This window comes from Apus apus, chromosome 18 (genome assembly GCF_020740795.1).
Source record: "Apus apus isolate bApuApu2 chromosome 18, bApuApu2.pri.cur, whole genome shotgun sequence".
Taxonomy (NCBI): Eukaryota; Metazoa; Chordata; class Aves; order Apodiformes; family Apodidae; genus Apus; species Apus apus.
This window is the reverse complement of record NC_067299.1, coordinates 8,492,233-8,513,731: the sequence shown is the minus strand read 5'-3', so window position 1 is coordinate 8,513,731 and position 21,499 is coordinate 8,492,233. Positions and strand designations below refer to the sequence as shown.

General features: G+C 49.6%; 1 protein-coding gene across 5 annotated transcripts in view; it reads right to left on the bottom strand.

Annotated features, from left to right (window-relative positions):
- Positions 1 to 2,743: 2,743 nt before the first annotated feature.
- CLIP2 (CAP-Gly domain containing linker protein 2) overlaps positions 2,744 to 21,499 on the bottom strand; it is a 93,791-nt gene continuing 75,035 nt past the window's right edge. For 3 of the 5 annotated variants that reach the window (XM_051635743.1, XM_051635742.1, XM_051635741.1), the window contains 9 exons: positions 18,572 to 18,676; positions 16,062 to 17,006; positions 13,399 to 13,456; positions 11,614 to 11,697; positions 11,033 to 11,189; positions 10,428 to 10,587; positions 9,615 to 9,800; positions 6,183 to 6,245; positions 2,744 to 5,578 (listed from right to left, as the gene is read on the bottom strand). In XM_051635743.1, the coding sequence (XP_051491703.1) occupies positions 5,567 to 5,578; positions 6,183 to 6,245; positions 9,615 to 9,800; positions 10,428 to 10,587; positions 11,033 to 11,189; positions 11,614 to 11,697; positions 13,399 to 13,456; positions 16,062 to 17,006; positions 18,572 to 18,676 (1,770 nt within the window). In that variant the 3' untranslated portion in view covers positions 2,744 to 5,566. Of the gene's footprint in view, positions 5,579 to 6,182; positions 6,246 to 9,614; positions 9,801 to 10,427; positions 10,588 to 11,032; positions 11,190 to 11,613; positions 11,698 to 13,398; positions 13,457 to 16,061; positions 17,007 to 18,571; positions 18,677 to 21,499 lie in introns of those variants that run through there. The other 2 variants (XM_051635744.1, XM_051635745.1) reach the window with 2 other exon arrangements.

The following is a 21,499-nucleotide window of genomic DNA, read 5'->3' as shown; positions in this document are numbered from 1 at the left end:
AGGGGAGGAAAAACATGGACCACCAGTTCCCTGCTGGGCTGAGCCTGGAGGGACCTTCCTGTGCCAGGAAAACAGGAAGCAAAGCTCCCATCTCTCTCCCCAGGAAAAGCTCCAAACGATCATTCTCCTTCCAGCCGCTGGAGGACAGCGAAGTTCACAGCAGCAGGTGCCACCAGCACCACTCTGGAAATAACCAAGGCAGTGAAAAAACGAACCCAGCAGGATGGATGGAGAGCCCTGCACAGACCTCACGGCTCAGGAATCAGGCTGCAGGGCCAAGTTGCCATGGTTTTATAATGGGTCACCTGTCATGTTCCTGGGGCTTCCCCCTGGAATCAACCCCTCACCTGCAAAGCTCAGCAGCTCTTCAGAGTTGAAAACTTCCAGGTTATCCTGGAGGTGGAGGATTTTGGAGAAGTCAAGGAAAAAAAGCAGACAAGAAGCAAGGTAAAAAGCATCTCAGTTATTTTCCTGTATTTTAAGACAGGTGGGAAAGCTCTGCCCTTCCAGAAAGGATCTATAGCCCATGGGTGCAGGAAAACGTGGGAGGAGAGATGGATGTTTCATTGCTCTGTGGAGTGTTGCTGAGCCAGGGCACTGCCCAGGGGCTGGGCTGGATGCTGGGGACAATTTCTTCCTGGAAAGGGTTGTCAGGCCCTGGCCCAGGAGTCCCCATCCTGCAGGGGTTTCCAAGCTGTGGTGCTGAGGGACATGGGGCAGGGGTGGCCTTGACAGGGCTGGGCGAACAGTTGAACTTTAAGATGTTTTTCCAACCAAAATGATTTGGAAAAAGAAAAAAAGCCCCAAACCCTGGACTCAAGTCCCCTGGGTTCATCCCATGGGGACAACATAACCCTTGGAGCATGTGTGGGGACGTGGTGGGAACATGGGGGAAGAGCCTTACCTGGGACAGCATAACCCTTGGAGCATCTGTGTGGGGATGTGGTGGGAACACGGGGGAAGAGCCTTACCTGGACCCACAGCAACCCTGCCAGCAACATCAGCTCCCCTGGGAACAACCTGCAGCCATCTCTGTGTCCTTGTGCTCCAGGCTCTGCAGTGAGTGAGCTGGAAGGGATGAAGGAGATGGTGGGAGGGAGGAGAGGATGGGAGGGGGGAAGACTCAGCAGCCACCTCTGGCCCTGCTCAAAGGGGTGGGTGCCAGGCTGGGGGTGAGGGGAGTTGGGCTCCAGTCAGAGCCCAGCCCTGCCACCCTCCCTGCCTGGGGCTGCTGTGGATGCCTCAGAGAGAGGGACTGGGGAGACTGACAGAGGGGAAATAATCGTGGAGAAAGAAACACAAGCACCATCAGCCCACGGCTCAGGGGACACCTGACAGCAGCAGGCAGGGAGAGGTGCCCCAGGAAGGAACTGCTGTCTGCTCTGCTTGTCCTCAGCTCCAGCACAGGCTGCAGGAGAGCAAATGCCTCAACACCAGCCCTGGGCTCCAGGTCTCTGCTGCAGCTCAGGGCAAGAGGGACTTGCCAAAGCCCCCCAGTGAAGCTGCAAAGGAAAAAAACCTCCCCTTGCCCCCAAGCTCCTTCAGCCCAGCATGGCTCATGCTCTGGCAAAACACCCTTCACACACCCCCAGCACCCCAAGGTGCCCAACTTCAGCCACAGATTTTATTTAGTAACAAGCTCACCACACCAGCAAGCCAGGACAGGGGGGGGGTGGTACATGGATACACATCTGGAGTAGTTACACAGACTGAGATTTGTACAGCTTTTGTACAGAGGAAGAAAGAAAATGAACCAAATAACAAAAGAGACAGTAGCAGTCAAACCTGGTGGGGGTTTTTTTTTGGTCTTTTTTTTTTATATATATATATCCTCCTAACAAAACCTGATAGCCAAAAAATGACTAAGCTACAAAAGTGTAATACATACTGTAGGGGTAAAAGGTTATCATCCATTTATACATCTAGTATCTTCTTTATTCTGGTAACTTACATGAGGCCTACAGGATCTTAGTGTATTAATAATTCCCTACAAGATAGTGTTGAGCTGCTAAAGCTGCCAGAGAACGAAGTATTGGAGTTTTTATTAAGACTTTTAGAGTGTCATTTGCATTATTTTGTTTGAATGAAACCCTCATGCATCTCTACTGCAAGCCAGAGGAACTGCTGGTGGCTGGGGGCAGGCAAGAGCTGGGAAGCCTTGGCTGGTATCTTGGCACCCAGGGTTCAGCACAGCACTGGTGCTGCCCCTTGCTCCAGCTCTCCAGGTGCTGGAATCCTTGACCCAGACAGATTCTTTCTCCTTTGGTCTAGAGGGTCAGAGAAAATACCAGGAAACGTGGAGCAGTCTCCACTTTCAAGACGTTCCTTCCCCTGGTGCTGCCACCTCCTGCTGTCCACCCTGCTCTGGGGTTCTGGGGTGTGATGCTGGGGACTTGCAAAACCACATGGGAGGTGGGAGAGGGGCTGGGGAGGACACAGCCCCCCCCAGGCAGCTCTCAGGGATCAAGAGAAGAGCAAAGCTGAAGCTGAAGGGGAGTGAAGGCACAAAGAGGAACCAGCCCCTGACCAGTGACAGGAGATGGGTGCATCAGTGCTCCAGTGGCCTTGACCATGTCTCTCAAAGAGCCAAGCCAGTAAGCCCAGGTATCATGAAGTACTTGAACCACCACCACACAGGCAAGAAGAGCAGTTAAACTTGCAAATAAATAGAGGGGCTGGGGAATCTCCTCCTTGTCCCTTCCAGGTTTGTCCTTAGTTTGGTCTCTCACAGCCTCTGAGGTGCCCTTGGGAAGCCTGTGCCAATTCTGGAGAGGGAGGACACTGCTGGTGTCCAAAGCCCTACTGGCCACTGTACAGGGTTGAGCCGAAACCCTGATGATGTGTGATAACGTGCTCTGTTGACACCACAGTTGGTCCTTTTTGGGGAGCAGCTCCCACAGACCTGCAGCCCAAGGGTGGCTGGGACACAGGGAACGTGGCTTCACCCTGCTGCCCATTTCAGTACAGCCCTGCAACACCAAGACCAAAGCCAAGAAGTGCCATCAGCTCCTGGCTGATCCTCAGGGACCAGCACAGCTGTTTACAGCCAGAAGAACATCAGCACTAACTTTAACCCTGCTCAGACCCATCTGCTGCTGTTCTGCACTGTCACCCAAGCTGACTGGGAAGAGCCACAGGTCTGAGCCACTCACAGGGGATGGTCCCTGGGAGGAGACAGAAGTCAGAGACTCCTCCAGCCTGAACCACTGCCACCCTGACAACTTTGGATCTGATTAATGGAACCAAATACATGATCCCCATAACCACTCCTGGGGGATCCTGCCCTGTGCAGAGCCAAAGGTTCATCCAGGGAGATAGAAAAAGCAGGTGTTTTAACTCTGGAGATGAAGGCAGATGGTCACAAGTCTCTGGATGACCTATCAGGGAAAATAAGCTACAAACTAGAGTGCTTGGGAAGCCCTGGGCTTGGAGACAGGCAGCACTGCAGGCAGCACTCTGTGTTAGCTCCCCTCAAGCCACTGAGAGCTGTGAGTGGGACTTCAGAGACCATCCAGCCAACAGAAGCACTTTGGGAAACACCTGCCCTAAATTCCTAAAACCAGCAGCTCCCAGTGAGGCCACTATTGCAGGCTCCAACAACAAACACTCCCTTTGGGATTTTCCTAAATCCCTCAGGAGCTGAATACACCTACCAGGAGGATTTTGGAGACCACCCTTACGATCCCTTGGGAAAGCCCCAGAGCTAGGCAGACATCTGGTGATCATCCTGGTGATTAGTCAGAGCTGATAAACCACTTCTACAAGGCAGGATGGGATCCCACTTGAATTATTCCCAGCCAGTTGGATCCCAAGCTCTGCCTCCCCTTGCCACGTGCCAGATTTGAGCTGTTTTCTGACCTGCATTACACCCCCATGAAGTCACCTCCCTTCCTCAACCTCCCTTTGCATGGAGATCACCAGTCCTGCCTCCAGTGAGCAGGGTCTAGAACTGAACCACAGCCCAGATTCAGCAACATTCTCCTCATGGCAGAACTGCAGCCAGGAAGCCCAGGTCCTTCCCAGATTGCTTCTGGCTTCCCATCCTTCAAGGATGTTTGGCAACCCACTAAGAACATGTAACAACAACTTGGTGGGAAATCAGGGCAAAAAGCAGTGAAGCTGACAGGCTGGGATGTTCACCTGCCTGTGGTCTGGCCCAGGTCTCCTCTCTGAGGTCTTTTCTGTCCTGGCCTATTTCACAGATGCCCCACCATAACACAGGAGCTTCTGAAGGCTGGAGGAGTTGGGCACTAACTAGGAGAAGCCTGATAAATATTGCTGTGACTCTTCCCTGTGGTATTGAACTGTGAATCTGAACAGGATTCTCTCACACCTTTAAGAGCACGTTGTCCCCTTCCTCCACCCTAAAGTTCCTTGGGAGCTGTGGTGCAAAGTCAGAGAGAGAAGTAGAAAGTCTTCAGAAGAAGAAAAAAGCCCTACACTGCTGTGTATGGACACAAGAGCTGTGTGGGCTCCAGACCTGGATTCCTTCTGCTCTCAGGTCACACACAGAGGATTGTTGGCCCCATCAGACACAGCCACCACTGCATGAATGCTCACAGCAGCACCTCAGCCTCCTCCCTTCCTGGTAGTAGGGAATGGGCATCATACAGAGGAGCCAAGGAGAGCTCTGGAGAATGGCCAGGCAGCCCCCAAGTAGCTGTTCAATTAAACAGGCAAGGAGGGAACCAGCTCCTCCAGGCATCTGTCCCACACTGACTGCAGCCAGCACAGAGCCCTAAAACTAGTGGTGCCAAGACCCAGTGTGGAGCTTGTGCTCAAAGAGGACCCAATAAACCTGATAGCAGGGACAGGGACAGGCTGGGCAGCCTGGCTGGGGCTGCTCTTCTCTCTGCAAGAACAAAGGCCAACCACATCTAAACAAGGTGTGCCTGTCCCCAAACTCAAAGCCACCACCACTCCTTCCCCAAACAGCAGCAGGTGAGAAACAAAATAAATATCCCTCTGAAATGGGATCCTTTCCCATGAGATGAAGAGTGAAGTCTTCTACAAGGTGAGGAGGGAAGCACATCCCCACACCCTGTCCTTCCTCAGCCTGCGTGTGACCAGTCAGCCCAGAAGGTTTCACTTGCTTGTGCAGGTCTTCAGGACATGAGGTGGGTGGATGGGAAGGGACAGACCTCGTGGGCAGCACGTGGCCTCTGGGCACACACTTGGGAGTTGAACACCAGGAGCAAATCCCTTTGCAGCTCCTGAGGGGTCACGGGATCTTGCTGACACTCCAGCCACCCTGCCATCCAGACCATGCCAGCTGGTGGGACAAGGGCAGCTCAGGCAATACAAATTCCACAGTCAAAACCAATACAAGTAAGAAACCAAACCCAGAGAGGTCTGTCTGCTCCCTCTTGGAACAATGGCTGTCTTGGAAAACTGGGCTCCAGGATTGTCCTGATGACATCAGTTAGTATATTATAAACATTGTCCTGCTTTAAAGTGAAAATAGTATGTCTGGTCTTTTGGAGGTGCTAAAGCCAGATGTGGTATTGTTCTTCCTGCCTGTGCACAGGAGCTGATACTGGCCTGAAATGATCCTCTTCACCTCTTATCAGAGCTTCTCCTGGAAGGAGAGAGACCTTGTTAGGGAAAACAAGGGTGAGCACAGAGGTCACTTCACAGAAGAAACTGAGCCATGGAGTGGGATGCCACCAGGCCTGCCATGCCCTGACCACACTGTCTGTTCCTCAGGCTGGCCATCCTGCCTGGGAAGAGGCAAAGTCTGAGGCTCCAGGTCCTGCATCATGAAAACCATGGGAGACCAGGACAGCATGTCCCACAAATGCCACCTGTGTAAAGGGGATGGCAGAGATCTGAGACCCAGCAGGTTCCAGCTGGGGCTGCCAGGAGGAGTCACACAGACATTGGACCCAGGAAACTGAGGGAAAGCTCCCCCCACACTGTGTTTCCCACAGCAAGCACCTATTGCACCCCAGTGTGCATCTCACTGGCACCTTCCTGATGGCCTCAAGTGGTTTTCATGGCAAGGTGAGGTTCCCACCATGCCTGGCAACTGGGGTTGGGCAAAGCCCTTGGCTTTTGCTGTGGGAAGCAGAGCCCAGCTTTGCTGGCAGAACTGCCTCCATCCAAGAGCTGCCCCCAGCACAACAGGCAAGAAGCCACATGAAGCAGTGACTGTTTGAAACACCATTCTGCTTGGAACTTACCTCTTGCTTGTGGGATTTATCCTGCTGGTGAATCCCATTGGCTGACCCAGAATTCCCAACAGTCTGCAAGGGAGAACAGACAATACTTACTGAGGAGGGACACAGAGCCTGGTGGTGCCTACAAAGAGCTGAGACCTGGCAAGGCTGCCACCTCCTGCCTTGGTAGCCCACTCCACACCAGGAAAGGACCACACAAAAATCCCACCCCACTTTTGGCAAGAAGCTTCCTGCCCTCTGCACCCTGGCCCAAGCCCCACCTGCTGAATTGCATCCTTCCCAGCTCTAAAACATCCCTGGAGTTCCTTAGGGACACTCTTCACTCCTGACTCTTAAATCCCAACCAACAAACCCTGAGCCAAGGGCAGCATTAGCTGCAGAGCACAGCAGAGGGAAAAACCCAGCAGTGAAAAGGACATTTGCCATCCCCTCCCTTTCCCATCTCTGGGGACAAGCCAGGACAAGCTGTTCTACCTTCAAAGAGCACAAGAACTTTTAAACATTTATGATGTTTCTTTAGCAGGAATAACATGGAGCCCTTCAGCTTGAAGATGACAGCATAACCAGCACACACAAGAGAAGAAAGTTGCAGCCAGAGGTCCCAGAATGCCAAATACCAGCTCCTTGGGTTGTGGTGATCAGGTTCAGTGGCTGGAAAATTGCTGATGACAGCAAAACCAGACATTATGGGGAGACAAGACTGCAAGGTTTAAATCTCCACACTGGAGGGTCCCAGCTACCATTCTCACCATGACCAAAAAAGGTGCATAATCAACCCTATGGGTTTAGTTTGGGCAGGAAAACCAGGCAGAGATTCAACCTGAGCTCTTCTTAGACAGCCTGAATGTTTGCTGGGCAGTGAATCCTGCTGGATGGATGGATGGATGGTGAGATAGTGCTGCTGTAGTGACTCAACCCTGGGGGCTGCACCCACTTCCATGGGTGATTCAGGCCTCACACAAGGCAACACATCCTGCCCTGGCTGCAGCACAGCCCATCTGCTCCCCCCTCAGCAGGAATACCAGGAATTAGGGCTGAAATTAGGGCTGGAATTCAGTCTCAGGAGATGGTCACCATACTGAACAAAGTGGTGCCATTTGCTTGAAATTAAATAAAAAGGCTCCCAGGGCAATCACTGTAAATTCTCCAAGACAAGGCCTGAGTGCCAAACCTTTGTCATTTCCTGCAAAGCTGCAAGATCAAGGTCTCCCAAGACATGGAGAAGGCAAAGAACCTCTTCCTCTATTACAGGACAAATAATTTGCATCTGCAGGCACAGAAACAGCAAGGCAGCAATTACTGGATGAGGAGATGAAGACATGGTGCCATCAGGCTCCCCCAGCTCCTTCACCTCCTCGTGGAGCAGCAAGGCCAGCCCTGCACATGAAGGGCTGTGGAGCCTGCAAAGGGAGAGCAGCAGCTTGGGGTAATGAGAGATTTCCTTCTGGGGTGTGCTGAGGAGTGAAGGCTTTGCAGACAAAGGGAGAGAGATGCCAAGGCAGATCCCTGGGCAGCAGCTGCTGCTGGCAGAGGGGAGATGGGAGGTCAGGAGGTAGGGCAGAATGGGGTACAGCAGAATGGGGCACAGCAGAAACATGCCTGCTGGGGAAGAGCCATCAATTCCCTGTTGCACTAGGATCTCTTTAGGTCAGCATGATCCTCAGGCTCAGCCTGAAGGCCCCTGGTTAACAACACCTCTTCATAAGGGGAAGGCTGAGCAGATATTATCCCAAAACTAAGGAGCTTTGAGCCAGACTTCCCCATAACCAGGCACTTCAAAAAAATCTGACATCAATACAAGTTTGAAGCCCAGCTTCCTGCAGTAATCCTCCATCTGCCTCTTAGCACCACAGTTTGTAGTTGAAGGCATAATACTATCTTGTCATCTCTCTTAAGATTTCTTAAGCATGAAAGTCTCAGAGTAATACCAGGGATAGATTAGCTGACCTCATAAGGTCCATTCCATCTCACTTCATGTAAGATTAGTTATTTTCTACAGTTAGGAAAAAAATAATTACCACCTGCAGCACCACTGGAGACAGGAATGCAAATGGGAAGATTTCCTTTTCTCAAGGGGCTTTGCATTAAAGCAGCCAGAGAAGAACTTTCCCCACCCCTCCCAGAGCTTCCAGCAGATGAGATTGTCATGATGCATTTTCATGTGCCACACAACAATTATAGCAGAAGCTCAAGTCACTCTGGAAGTACTGACAGGATTATAGCACATCTTGGACTGCCACAAACTTGTCATCACTCCTACAGCTGTCCTGCCTGGTGCTGGCAGACAGTGCTGCTGCACTGCAGGGTATAAAAAGACTGCTCTGCAACACACAGATGCTCAGCTGAGCCAGCAGAGCTTTCAGGGCTGCAATTTTTGCTGTGCACCCTCCTCCTGCAGCACAAAGAACCACTCAGTGTATCTGCAAACCGTACAGAAGACAGTGTCATGGGAGGAGAAGACTTGATAGCCCCCAGATTACCTACCACAACATACCTGCACCAGCACCAGGGAAAACAAGCCCTCTGCCCATTCTCCATGTCTAGTGGCTTGTTCTCTACTATCCTAAGGTGACTGCTTGAATGTGAATAGCAGCTCATTACTCCAAGAGAAAGACATTTTTCACTAAGAATTTAAATGAGCAAGTGAGGAGCACTGGTGCATCTGGGCTCTGCCAGCCATGACCTGGTTAGAGTCACAAGAGAAAATACAGCTAGAAGAGCAATGAAGGACATGAAGCACAAAGCTGGGCAGGTCACTCTGCAGGAGGAATCAGTCAGGGCTCAGGCACCACAGCTTTGAGGTGGCAAAAGCCAAATGTGGAGAGAGTCAAGTTATTTGCAGCCTTCAGCTTCACAAAGGATGCAAGACAAACAGAAGCAGTTTTGCTTTATGAGAAGAAACAAAGGGGGACCAGAGGGAGGTGGGAAGAGAAGACAAACTGGAGTGGGAACATTCAGGGTCCATCAGCAAACCCAGATCAGATACAGAGATGCCTCCTGGAGCTGGTAAGAGAAATGGAAAACATCTCCCCAGAGATGCCTCCAAAGTTTCTGCTTACATACTGCAAAGAAAGAAACCTCTCAAAGAACAGAGAAGGCAGAAACCCTCAACTTCCACGTTACAAAGTGCCTGGACCACAAGGATGTGCAGCAATGTGACACTGTATGCGTCAAGGACAGTGACACTGTGACCTTCACCAGGAACACCACATGTAGCAAACATTCTTGCAGAGCACAGAAGGGCCTGCAATTCCCAACTAGCAAGGTTTTTCTTAGCTTCAAGCTGCACCTGACAGAACACAAGTCTTGCCAGGCTGCTTCCAGCAGAGCGAAAGGGACCCGGCATCACCTCCCCTGCAGGGCAGATCCCAGGAGGTGGGGCTCAAGCCAGGTGACAGCTGAGTGGGCTGGGAAGTGAGTGTGGATGCTCTCTACCTGTGTCTTCTCCGAGGAGAGCCTCATGGCTTCCATCAGCTTCTCCATCTGGTGGCCCTGCTCCAGGGCGCTGCGCAGCACGTCCTCCGTGCTGACCAGCCGCTGCTGCAGCCGGATCAGCTCCGACTCCGAGGAGGGGTCGATGAGGGAGAAGCGTCGCTGGTCGCTCGCCGACTTCTCCTTCTCCTGCCACGGCCAAGGGGGGAAAAACGGGAGCAGGTCAGATGGAGAAGCCCCAAGCGCGGGCGCTAAGCAGAGCGGGGGCCGCGCAGCCGCCTCGCCCCGCGTTGGGCTCCCAGCAGCAGCAGCAGCAGCAGGCGGGGGCAGAGCGCAGCCCCCGCTTGTCCCCAGGGGAGTTCCAATCAATGATTCACGTTTCAACCACTGGAGGACACCGAAGCACACAGGGATGAGAGGACATTGCTTATCCCTAGACTGGAGAAGGTGTAACACAGAGCGGGGTAGCTGCCCGACCGGCGGGTGCTCCCAGCATGTCTAGCCCTGTTTGGCCACAGACTTGAAGCCTGTGGGAACAGAAGAACCCTGGGGAAGGGCAGATGGACATTTTTCTGCTCAGTGAGGTGCTGCTAAGCCAGGCCACAGCTCACAGGCACTGCCAAGGACTTTCCCATCACAGGATCAGAGAACGGTAGGGCTTGGAAGGGGCCTCTGGAGACCATCACGTCCAACCCCCCTGCAGGGCAGGGTCACCTCGGGCAGGTCACACAGCTGCTCAGCAAGGGTGAAAATCTTGAGCAGCACAGAGCCCTCCAGCCCCCAGGCCAAAGGCAGGAAGGGTTTTGGTGCTCTCACCAGCACGACCAGTTTCTCTCGCAGCCCCTTGATGTCATCTTTGAGCTTCTGCTCCTTCAGCCGCCACTCGGCTTTGTGCACCTCCCGGCTCAGGTCCCGCTCCGGCCCCGGCGAGTGCCTGTTCGCCTCCAGCAACAGCGCCCTCAGCTCGTTCAGGCTCCTGGAAGAAGCAGCATGAAAAGGGGAAGGTTCTTCCCAGAGCCCGCACATCACTGCATCCTGCTGCACCCCCTCCCATCTTTGCTACAGACCCAAACCAAGGCCAGGAGCAAACCTCACCCAACTGCCACCGCTTCGGGGGCTTCAGATCTCCTGTCCTTCCCACCGTGCTGGTTCCAGGGAGACTGGCACCTGCACAGGGCACTGTGTTTCAGAGCAGGGCAGCAGCCAGCTTAGCTGGCTTCTAGCTGACTTCATTCAGCATCTCCATGGGCCCTGAGCCCATGCCCTTGCAGCTCCTGGTGAGCAGTGAAAGGGCAGCCCCTTTGATAATTCACAGTCCCCACTTTGAACCAAATTCCCACACGAGTATCTCTTAAAGAATGGGGAAGCTGGAGGCTGGACTTCAACAAATCCAGCTCTGTCCTTCAGACCTTCAGACTGACCTTTCCTTCTTGAGTAGCTCCTGGCTAATCAGGACCAGTTGCCCTGAAGCATCATGTGTTTTCTTGGTCAAGGCTTCCAGTTCTCCTTCCAGCCTCTTCTTTTCTTTTACCACTGAATCAGCCTTCTTTTCTGCTGTTTTGCATTTATTTTCCAAAGCTACAAGAAGCAGAAGTTACGGGGGGAAGAAAGGTTACTTACTCCTTTACCTACATTCCTGCATTTTGCCTTTTCCCAGTTCCCACTCCTAAGAGCAAACATCTGGCTAGCTCTGGAGCTAAGGGGAGATCTCAGAAACAACACACCCTGCTCAATTTCTTTCTGCCTCTTTCAGCTTTTGACATTCAATAAGCACAAAACCCCCTCCCCACAGGACACAAATCTTCTGCAGTGTTTGTATTCACCTCCTGAAAAGAGACCAGAACTCCTGAAGGAACTTTTTACCAGCAACATCCACTCACAGACAGGCAGTGTCATGTTTTACACCTGCCCCTTTCAGCACCTGGACCCTTGTTCAACCCCAGTTTAGAGGAGGAGCAGGGAAACACCTGGTTCCCACCAGCACTGGATTAGGGAAACTTACCACTTACTTGGGCCCTTAGAGTTTCAGTCTGGGACACCAGGGATGACACCTCTTTGTCTCTTTTACTCAGCTTGTCTTGGAGGTCTGTGGGAGAATGGAAAGGCAAAGATTAGAAGCTTGGAAAGTGCTTTGTGCAAATCAGGAGTGTACAGCACAGGTGGGGGTGTGACAGGGCCATGGGGATGGCACCCCCATCACAGAGAGGCAGCAGGAGACAGATAATGGGTGTTTCTCACTGCATCTCACCACCACCCAGGCATTAGGAGGCAGGATACACAGCTGGGACACCATATCAGACAGGTTTAAGAAAGCAACCACAAGCAGAAAAAAAAAAGGAATGAAATACTAATCAAACACACAGAAAGGTCTTTTCAGTACCTATCTTTGTGTTACCTCCTATACTGGAAGACAGAGACAGTTTTAAAAGACATGTTTTCTGGAACTGTTGTATTTTCACACTCAAACAGAGCTGTAGATTTGAAACATGATGCTTTTGTGGCTCAAGTCTGAACTGGTTTGTTTTTAGTACATCTATATATGGTTTATTCACTGTGGAAACACCACACATATGGACTGAGGGGGCATTTTAAGAGCAGTGGCTGCTGGACCTAGATATGCTCTGCCCTCACAGGCAGGAATTACAACTTGGTATTGACCAACTGACAGTGCTGAGCTAGCACTGAGGGCAGGTGGAGATGGAACAAACCACCTCTGCATGAATCCAAACCAGCTGCAGGAACATTTGAACTAAACAAAGTTACTACTAAGTGAAGTTCAAACCAGTAAAAGGCCCCAGTAATCTCTGTTTAGGTTGCTCCATCCTCAGCATGACTTTAACAAAGGCTTTGCAGAGAAGAGACTCCTTAGAGGTGAATAACTGAGACAAAGCTACACCAGCATAAGCCACAGGTTATTTGGAGACAAGTGACAAGTTAGTTTTTTAGAGATCACCTTTGTGATCTACACTGATAACACTTCCTGCCAAAAAAACTCAAACCCAACCAACCATCAAACAACAACAACAAAAAACACCCCACAAAAACAACCCTAAGAAAGAATGAAGATATATGAGTCTCTTAGGAATAAGCAAGGGAAGATGTGGTTTGGAAGCACCTTGGGTGTTTTGGAACAGCCCTGAACCCTTCACAGACACCCAACAGTGTATGCCATGCCCAGTGATGTGGTAGGACATCACATCCAGAGACCATGTGGGCCACCCATCTCTAATCTGGCCAGGGTGGCTGTTGCTCAGCTCAGGGGTTACAGCCCACCCTCTGTGAGGGAGGCTAAGTGCAGTTCTGTCTCAAAATTACTTCACATACATTTTCTGAGGGCATGAAGTCTACCTTTTGTCAAAAGGATGGATTTGATTTATAGCAGGCTTAATTAAAAAAAATAATCCCCATTATTTTAAGCCAGTCACATTAATATCTACCATTAGCAGTCCTCTCCTATGGACAAATTACATTTAATGTCCAGATTTTACCTGCTGTAAAAATCAGTGAAGGGAGGAAAGTTTCCATTTCCCCAGAGCTGCCTCCAACCTGCACCATCTGGACAGTGTGTAACACAAGAACATCCACCCCTGCACATGCTCAACTAGATTAGAACAACCAAAAAAAGAAGCCAGACAGCAAATGTCATCCAGCAAAACCTGAGAGGTGAAACAGCTTCCTTAGCCCCTTCCACACAGCCATTCCTGGGAGGGCAGAAAGTTGGAGCAAGGGAAGTCATGGGAGTCACCAGAGCAGGGTGTTCCAAGAAAAAAACCACCAAGTTTCATACCTTCCATAGTCTGCTTCATCTTTATCTTTTCTTCTGAAATATCATTAGTTTCAATCATCTGAAATAAATGTAAAATATGAGACACAAACCAGCCTTCACCCAGTGATTCAAAGCAAAGTTAACACCCACCAAGCCCCATCCAAAGCAGGAATGTAACTGGGACCCAGGTTATGGTGTTTTACATCCTTCCTGAGAGGGAAACAAAGGCTTTTGAGGAGCCACTCCTACAGCTGGACAGGACTGAAGGCTCAAAGGTACCATCTGAGGGTGCCTACACACAACAGCAGGATTCACCAGGGAGAGAAGAGGGATCAGGCCTTCCCCCCCCACAAGCTCTGGTTCCAGCTTTCACACACCAGAGTGTGTGCAGAGCAAGGGAAGAGCTGCTCTCCTTCAGCCCAGTTTCTGGTGGTGAATCACAAGCAAACATTCAGCTGCAAATTCTCTTTAGCATTCAACTGTGAGACCTACCAGACAACAATAGCCTCAATTTCTGAAGAATGTAGCTGTGCCCAAAGTTATAAACACAGTAATCAAACACGGATAAAATAATAATGATCAGAGAATGAACACATTAGTAAAAAAATAAGAAGCCAATGCTGGTCCATAGAGAGGATTCTGCCTTTTCCCCATCCTCCTTTGTCTGTACTGCAATGAAAAGCCAGAGGGTGCAGAGCTCATGGCCAAGCTTCCCACTGCAGAGATCACAATTCAGCCCTGCAAGCCTCTTCACATCCAGCAGCCTTTGGGGGGACCTCAGCAGGTGCCCCAGACCAAGTGTGGCCACCACTGCTGGAAGCCCTGAGGGTCAGTCCCTGAGAGGCTGAGTGGGCTGCAGGATCCAAGGAACAGAAGCACATCCAAGGGGGAATCTGCTGCCTGATGTACTTGTGGTGTGGAAAAACTATTCAGCTGCTCCTTGGAAGCTCAGTTGTGGTTCTCACTTGCAGGTCTAGGGAAGATGGCCACAAGACCTTTGTTTGTTTAAAATGTTTGGATAGTTCAAGCTGCAGTCACATTACCTTAGTTGAGACATGTAAAAACATAATTTGCCCTGGGATACTCAAAGGCTTTCACCCCTGCATTTCTTCCCACATTTTCCTGATTTTAATCCACACATAGTTCAAATAACTACTTCAAGACTCCCTAGCTCTAATCCAGCACCAGTGTCCCCCAGAGCCTTCTCAATTATCTAGAGGGCTCTAGAACAACCTTCAGCTTCTTCCACATTCATTCCTCTATGAACATTGGCTATAACATGTGATGTGTTGTGATAATACCCCACTTTTCTCAGGGCTGTTCTTGTTGTTCACAACTGCCTTTACTAGAGAAAACATGTTGAGCAACCCTTGAAACACCAGGAATGCTGTAGATTCCTCCTTGGGCTTTTGCCTCTCCTGCCCAGGTCAGTGTGCCTTTTTGCAGGCATGAAGCTCTGACTTGGCCAACAGTCATTCATGGGCTTGATTTTGCTGCCCTGAGGTGCAACTGATTTGATTGGGGTTGTTCACACTGGTAAAGGAAACAGGTATTGTATTCACTTCATCTGGAACAGGGACTACAGCATCAACAATTTCAAATGAGTATTCCTAAACCATGCACATTTCATGGCTCGTTTTAATGTCACACAGCCCCACAGGGACAAGCTGTAATCTGGGATTTTGCTCATTTCTCAGGCAAAATCCAGACACAAAGAGGTCCAGCCTAGAGCCCTGAGTAGCACTCTCCCTCCTCACTCTATTGCAAAGCCAGCCACGTGTCCCTGTGCCATGCACAGAGGCAGGGTGGCATCTTCTGGCAAATAGCAAAACAAAAAAAGGAGGACTTAAAAAGACACCAAGGCTGCAGAAAACTGACCTGTTCAGCTTATCTCTGCTCTTATTCTGACCTTCCCTGGGAGGCTCAGGGCTCTTAGGCAATTTTATTTCCTCAGCCTGATACAATCCTGACCCTTCCTAGCAGCACTTTCACTATAATCCTCAGGGTGACCATTGCCCTGGGTCTCCTGTACACTCTGTGAAGCCTCTCCCTGCTTCTGCCATGGTGCTGGCCCACACCTCCCACCCAACCCCACCAGCTCAGCCTTAACTGGGGCTCTCAAACTATGTCCCATGTGTTGAGCCAGCTGAGGGTTCTAGCTCAGCATGGGCAAGGACTCTTCCTCCACCCTGTCCTCCACCTACCCCTAATGGGCCTTGCTCAACAACACACAAAAGCTGCTGCAGCTCCTTGGAGGACAACAGGTATATTGGAGAAATACAGAAATTGTTCTGAGCTTCTGAACTCAGAATGCTGCTCCCCCAAGGTGAGAGCCCACCCCAACAGCCATGTTCTGATGCCACAGCACTCGTGTGGCTCCAAGCCCAGACTAGATGATCTTTAAGGTCCCTTCCAACTCAAACCATTCTATTACATGTGGTCCATTGCTTTTCTGAGCTGTTATTTCTTCTAACTGTGCTGCTGTACTGGCTTTCAAGAGTGGGAAGACACCTTCAGCACAGAGATACAGTGGAGATAAAACACTACCCGTGGGAAGTAAGAACATCCAGATACTTTGAGGCACAGAAGCCTCAGAAAACTGCACAAGGCAGCAGCTGAGGGCTGCTCTTAGGAAGGATTACTAACAGTGATGATAAACAAGCAAAATGACCCAGAAGTCATACATTGGCATGCTGAGAAGGATGCAGGGCCTCCATGGACTGCAGCTTGTTCTCTAAGACAAGCACTTTTTCCTGCAATCTCTGGATCTCCTGTTTGCTCTGGGCTTCTGCTTTCTGTAATGTTTCATAGTCCAACATCTTCTTCTCAGCCAAAGAAATCTGCTCTTTCAAGAAAGCTATGGCTTGTGTCTGATCTTTATATTCACCATGAAGTTTCTCCAGTTCATGCACCCTCAGCTCAGCATCTCGACACTTGTCCTTCACATCTTGGAGCTCCAGAAGGTGTTGATTGCTTTTGGTTTCCAGTTGCATTTTCCAGTTGCTGTTGCTTTTTTCCACTTCATCCACAGCCTCCTGCAACTTCAGTTTGAGACTCTCTTTCTCCTTTATATGAACAGCTGTCTCAATGTCATGCTTTGCTTTCAGGTTCTCCAACTCAAGCTGGTGCTCCATCTTTATACTCTCCACCACCGCCTTCAGTTCCACGATCTCCTTGTGCTGGGTGTCGGGACCTGTGTTCAAGGTGGCTTTGAGGTCCTCTAGAGACTTCTGGTGGTCAGAAGCTAACGTGTCCAACTTGGACTTCCAGTTGTCCATAAGCCCCATGTTCTCATTAGTGGCTTGCTGAACTTTATGCTTTAGGTCAACGATGTCCTGCGCGTACTTCTCATTGACAGCCTTCAGCTTCTCCATCTCCTGCTGGTACTTCTTTAACGTCTTCTCGTACTTCTCCTTCAGCTGGCTGCTCTCCTTCTGATGCTCCTTGTTGGCAGACAGCAGCTGATCTCGCAGACGAAGAGCCTCAGACTGCAAGCCAAGGTGGTGCTCAGGGGTCTCTGGCTGGTGGGAGCTCCTCAGGCACTGCCGAAGCTCCTCCACCTCGCTGCGCCTCAGGCTCAGCTCCTCCTCCAGCTGCAGGATCCTGGACTTCTCCGCTACCGTCGTTAACTGCAACACGACAGAGAAGACAAAGTCAGCCCCCACCTCTCCTCCCTGCATCCTTCCCTTTGCTCCAGTGGAAGTGAATCCAAAGTCCATTAGTCACAGCTCAAATAGGCAGGAAAAGAACACCCAGCACCCTCCAGCTGGACAACAGTTTTGCACCAGGGTAACCACCACCGATACCTCCAACAGTTCCCCCTTTGTGCCAATTACAATTTGGGTGTTGTTTTTTTCTAATCTGAACCTCTCTTTTTCCATAGAGAAACACACATCTTGGAAACAACCCTTGACATTCACTAGAGAGCAACAGTGGCTTATGAAAAATAACATCCTGAACAGGCATTAGATTTCCAGACCAGGCATCTTGCCAGATGTGACTGCACATGCAGGAGCATCACAAGCATCAAAACCAGCATCAAGCACATCATGTTTCCTTTATTGCTCAGCAATCCTCAGCCTACAGACCCCTCTCCTGCATCAGAATTTGTTTACCCTGGTGTAAAAAGGGAAAGGGATTTTTTTTTCACACGAGTACTTGTTAAGAGTTTATTAGCAAAGTCAAAATAAGGTGGAAGGCTTGAGGATGCAAGACAATAAATCTGGCGATGGTTAACACTGAGGATCCATGGATCCATGTCTTACAGTCTGGGTGTAACCCAGCAGGGCTGAGCTACCTGCTGGCCACAGGGAGTTCAGGGTGCAGCAGCTATGGATGGAGAAGAGATTTGACTCAATGAAGTATCAGAAAAAGGCAGAAGAAACATGGAAACCAAGCGGATCTTCCAGTGCCAAAACACAAGGCATCAATTCCATTTCATGTCAGTTGCCATCTTCCCCATCAGCCCAGGAGGCTGGGTGGGTTTTATTTTACATGGGTGCAGGGGCATTCAAACTTTCTAGCCCTTTTGGAGAACCTTAAGTTTGTGTTTTCCACAGCTCTAACAAAATGGTGAGGAGCAAGCTGACTGTAGGCAAATTTTGCTGCTCCCCACCACCAGCATGAAAAAGCCCTTTTCACTTCTGGCTGCTTTTAGGATGTTCATCTGGGTGGCCTGTCCTGCTGCAGGAATGCCCAAGGATCAGAGCTGGTCCACCTGCACTCACCAGCATCTTCCATTTCAGATGGCAGCTCCCACAGCTGGAGGGAGGACAAAGGGAAGTGCAATGTTATTTTCTACTACAGCCTGGGAGGAGCCTCGAGGCAGAATGAACTGTGCAGGGTGCAGATATTATTTGGGCACGTTAATTGAGAGATGAATTGTGAAGAGCTCATGTGTCAAATGGTGGCATGGGGCAGAGAAGCAAACTCAATCAGAGAAACAAGTCCCCACACATGAAGCAAAGCTAGAAATTATATCATAGAACCATTTCCAGGGGAGGGAGCAAGGGAAAAAAACAAACAATCAACCCAACAAAAAGAAATCAATCAGGGAAGCCTAAATTTGAGCCCCAACCAATCAATCCCCACAAACCAAACAAATGAAAAGAAACCCCAAAGCAAGGCATGATGAGCATCAAGGCAGGGGGCAAGCACACTCTTCTGCAGGCAGGGCAAGTGGGGGGTCCGTTACCCTGGTGTCCTCTAATTCTCTGAGGAGTTTCTCAGCCTGTGCCTTCTCAAACAGCAGGCTCTGCTCGAGCTCCCGTATTCGGGCATGCTCCAACTGCGTCTGAGTCTGGTCACACAGAGGGGAAAAAAAGAGGAGTGGAGATGGGAAAAGGGGAAGGGAGAGAGAGAGGGAGAGAGAAAGAGAGGGAAAGAGAAGGCTGCAACATCATCTTCAGTGTACAAGACAAGGAAAGGCAGTTCACGACAGGAGGAGAATCGAGATCCAACCAAGCAGGAGAAAAAAAATCCAACCAAACGAAAAATGACCACTAAGGGATTTTACATGGTCCTCGTGGTGGTTATTCACAAGGACATGGGATCTCTGATGGGAAAATAGCCCTCTGCACTAGAAAGCTGCTTCAGTGTTCTCCTGCAGCAAGATTCAAGACACTTCCTAAAAAGCAAAGCTCCCGACCACCAGTACAGGACCCTTGCACCCCACCAGAGAATGCAAAGACCTTGCACTGATTCTCCACATCTTTCCTCATGAAGCATCACAAGGTAGACTGACAGAATTGGAAGTTTCCATCCTTTTTTTTTTTAATTTTTCCTCTGGAGACAGCTTGAACCCTGCACTAGGTGGGGAAAAAACCCAACGAAGCAGGTCATACTGCACACAGCATGTTGCTAAACCCCAAAATACACTGCACTGAAAGCAAAGAAATTCGAGGTACCAAATTGTTGCACAAATCAGTGCTTAAGGTTTCAACAGGGCTGCTAGGAATTTCAAAGTGGTTGTTGCACACTAAGACAAACAGCCTTGTACACAACTTTTTGTGTTTTGCTTTTTTAAACAGATGAATAAACTAAGCCCAGAAGTTTGTATAACCTGCCCAGTCCAGGAGCACTGACTCAGGGCAGTGCTTTGGTGTCCTTCACTTTTGAAGCAGAATTACCACACAGCTGCACTGGGTGGCAAATCTCTAAAACAACCACTTTAAGATCATGTAAAATCTCCCAGAAATAAAAGAGGAGACATGGGAAAATGCATGCAGACTCTGGCCTTCTCATTTTTTTTTAGCTTACAAAAAGAACATTTTCCTTTGAATTCAGCTGGACCTACTGAAAAACAAACCAACCTGATCAGAACCACATTGGTTTTTATTTTACCCCCATTTTCTGGCCTTCATTCTCCATATAATTTGCTTCTCTCTTTTTCTATTGGACCCAGTTTTAGGGATTTTTCTGCTCTTTTCTACAATAAAGCAAGTTTTGGTTACAAATGATGGAAATTGAAATTTGTAACAATCCATTGCCTCTCATATGGCTTGAAGGTGCCACTATATATGGATTCACAGATGATCAAGATCTCACTTGCCAGATCTATCCAGACTACTCCATATTTTATGTGGTCTATTTGACCCCTGAAGGAGGAAAAAAAAATAAAAGAAGTTTCAAAAACCCAAACATTATAAAAACCCCAAATAATATCACTGAAGTGCAAAAGCTGGCTGAATGCACCCTAATAAGACATTTAATTTTGTACTGAGTGGCTAATTGTGCTCTCTGAAAAGCTCAAAGTACCACATCTCAAGATGAAGCTTCAGGCTTCATTTTATTTACAGGAACAATTATTCCACTGCTATTATTAAATTTTCCTCAATTTACACTGGCTCAAAATCCTCCAGTGAAACTTCAGCAATACAGACTTTTGGAATTACCTTCAGTGGTGACAGCCCATCAGATCTTGGCTACCTGAAGATGCTGACCTATGAAAAAACTCATCTCTGAATCTCCCAAAGAAACTCCCTCAAGCCTCCCAAGGTTGACAAGTTCCCAGCCAAGCTTGCTGATTTCCAAGGAGAGATTTTTTTCTTTAAGTGAATTACTTGCTTCTGGAAATCCTGACTGTCTCCACAACAAAGCAGGAAGGTGAGATTTAACTCCAGTGGGTCAATCATTCAGTCTGAGCATCCAAATTAGACAGGACAGAACATAAATCCTGAGCACAGCAAAGCCCTGACAGTGTCTGAGCTCTTGCTGGTGTTGGACCCACAGTGGAACATCCCAGTTCTCTGGACTGCAGGAAACCAATTGCTCCATGAGTCTTCTCTGAGGAGTTATTTGCTCTTCTGTACAGATGAGCATGGAAGTGGACACAGGACCCTGGCACCTGGCAAGAAGCCTGGCAACAACCCCTTTGTGAAGCAACTTCTTCCCAGCCCAAAGGAAAATCAGATCTATCCTCAGTTTGGGACCTGCAGTTACAGGAGCACTTATGTCACAGCAGCTTACCAACTTGCTAAAACATGATGGCTTTTCCAAAAAGCAGATCTAAAAATACCTGCCAGATAACCCTGGGCCCATTGCCACGACTCCACAGCCAGGCTTAAAGACCTGAAGCTTACACATTTTCCTGGGCTGTTACTGACATGACCAACAGTGAAGCACAGGAGCATACTCCTTGACATCCCTGGCTGTTATCAACCTAGCACTCAGGCTGAAGACCATAGAATCCCAGACTGGTTTGGGCTGGAAGGGACCTTAAAGATCATCCAGTTCCAACCCCCTGCATGGGCAGGGACACCTCCCACCAGCCCAGGTTGCTCCAAGCCCCATCCAAGCTGCCCTTCAACACTGCCAGGGATGGGGCAGCCACAGCTTCCCTGGGCAACCTGGGCCAGGGTCTCACCACCCTCAAAGTGAAGAGTTTCCTCCTCATGTCTAACCTAAGCCCCCATTTACAGACACAAAGCAGAGCCTTCTTTTCACAGAAATATTTAATTTTCTCTTTTTCCCCAGAGCAAAACCTCCCACTGAAGGGCAAACTCCCAACACCACTTCAGTTTGCACAGTGTTCACTGTGACACTGCTCTGACCAACAACCCTTCCCAAACAAAAGGGTGTCCCCAGTGTCAAACCCCACTCTCGTGCTGCAGGTCAAATGATA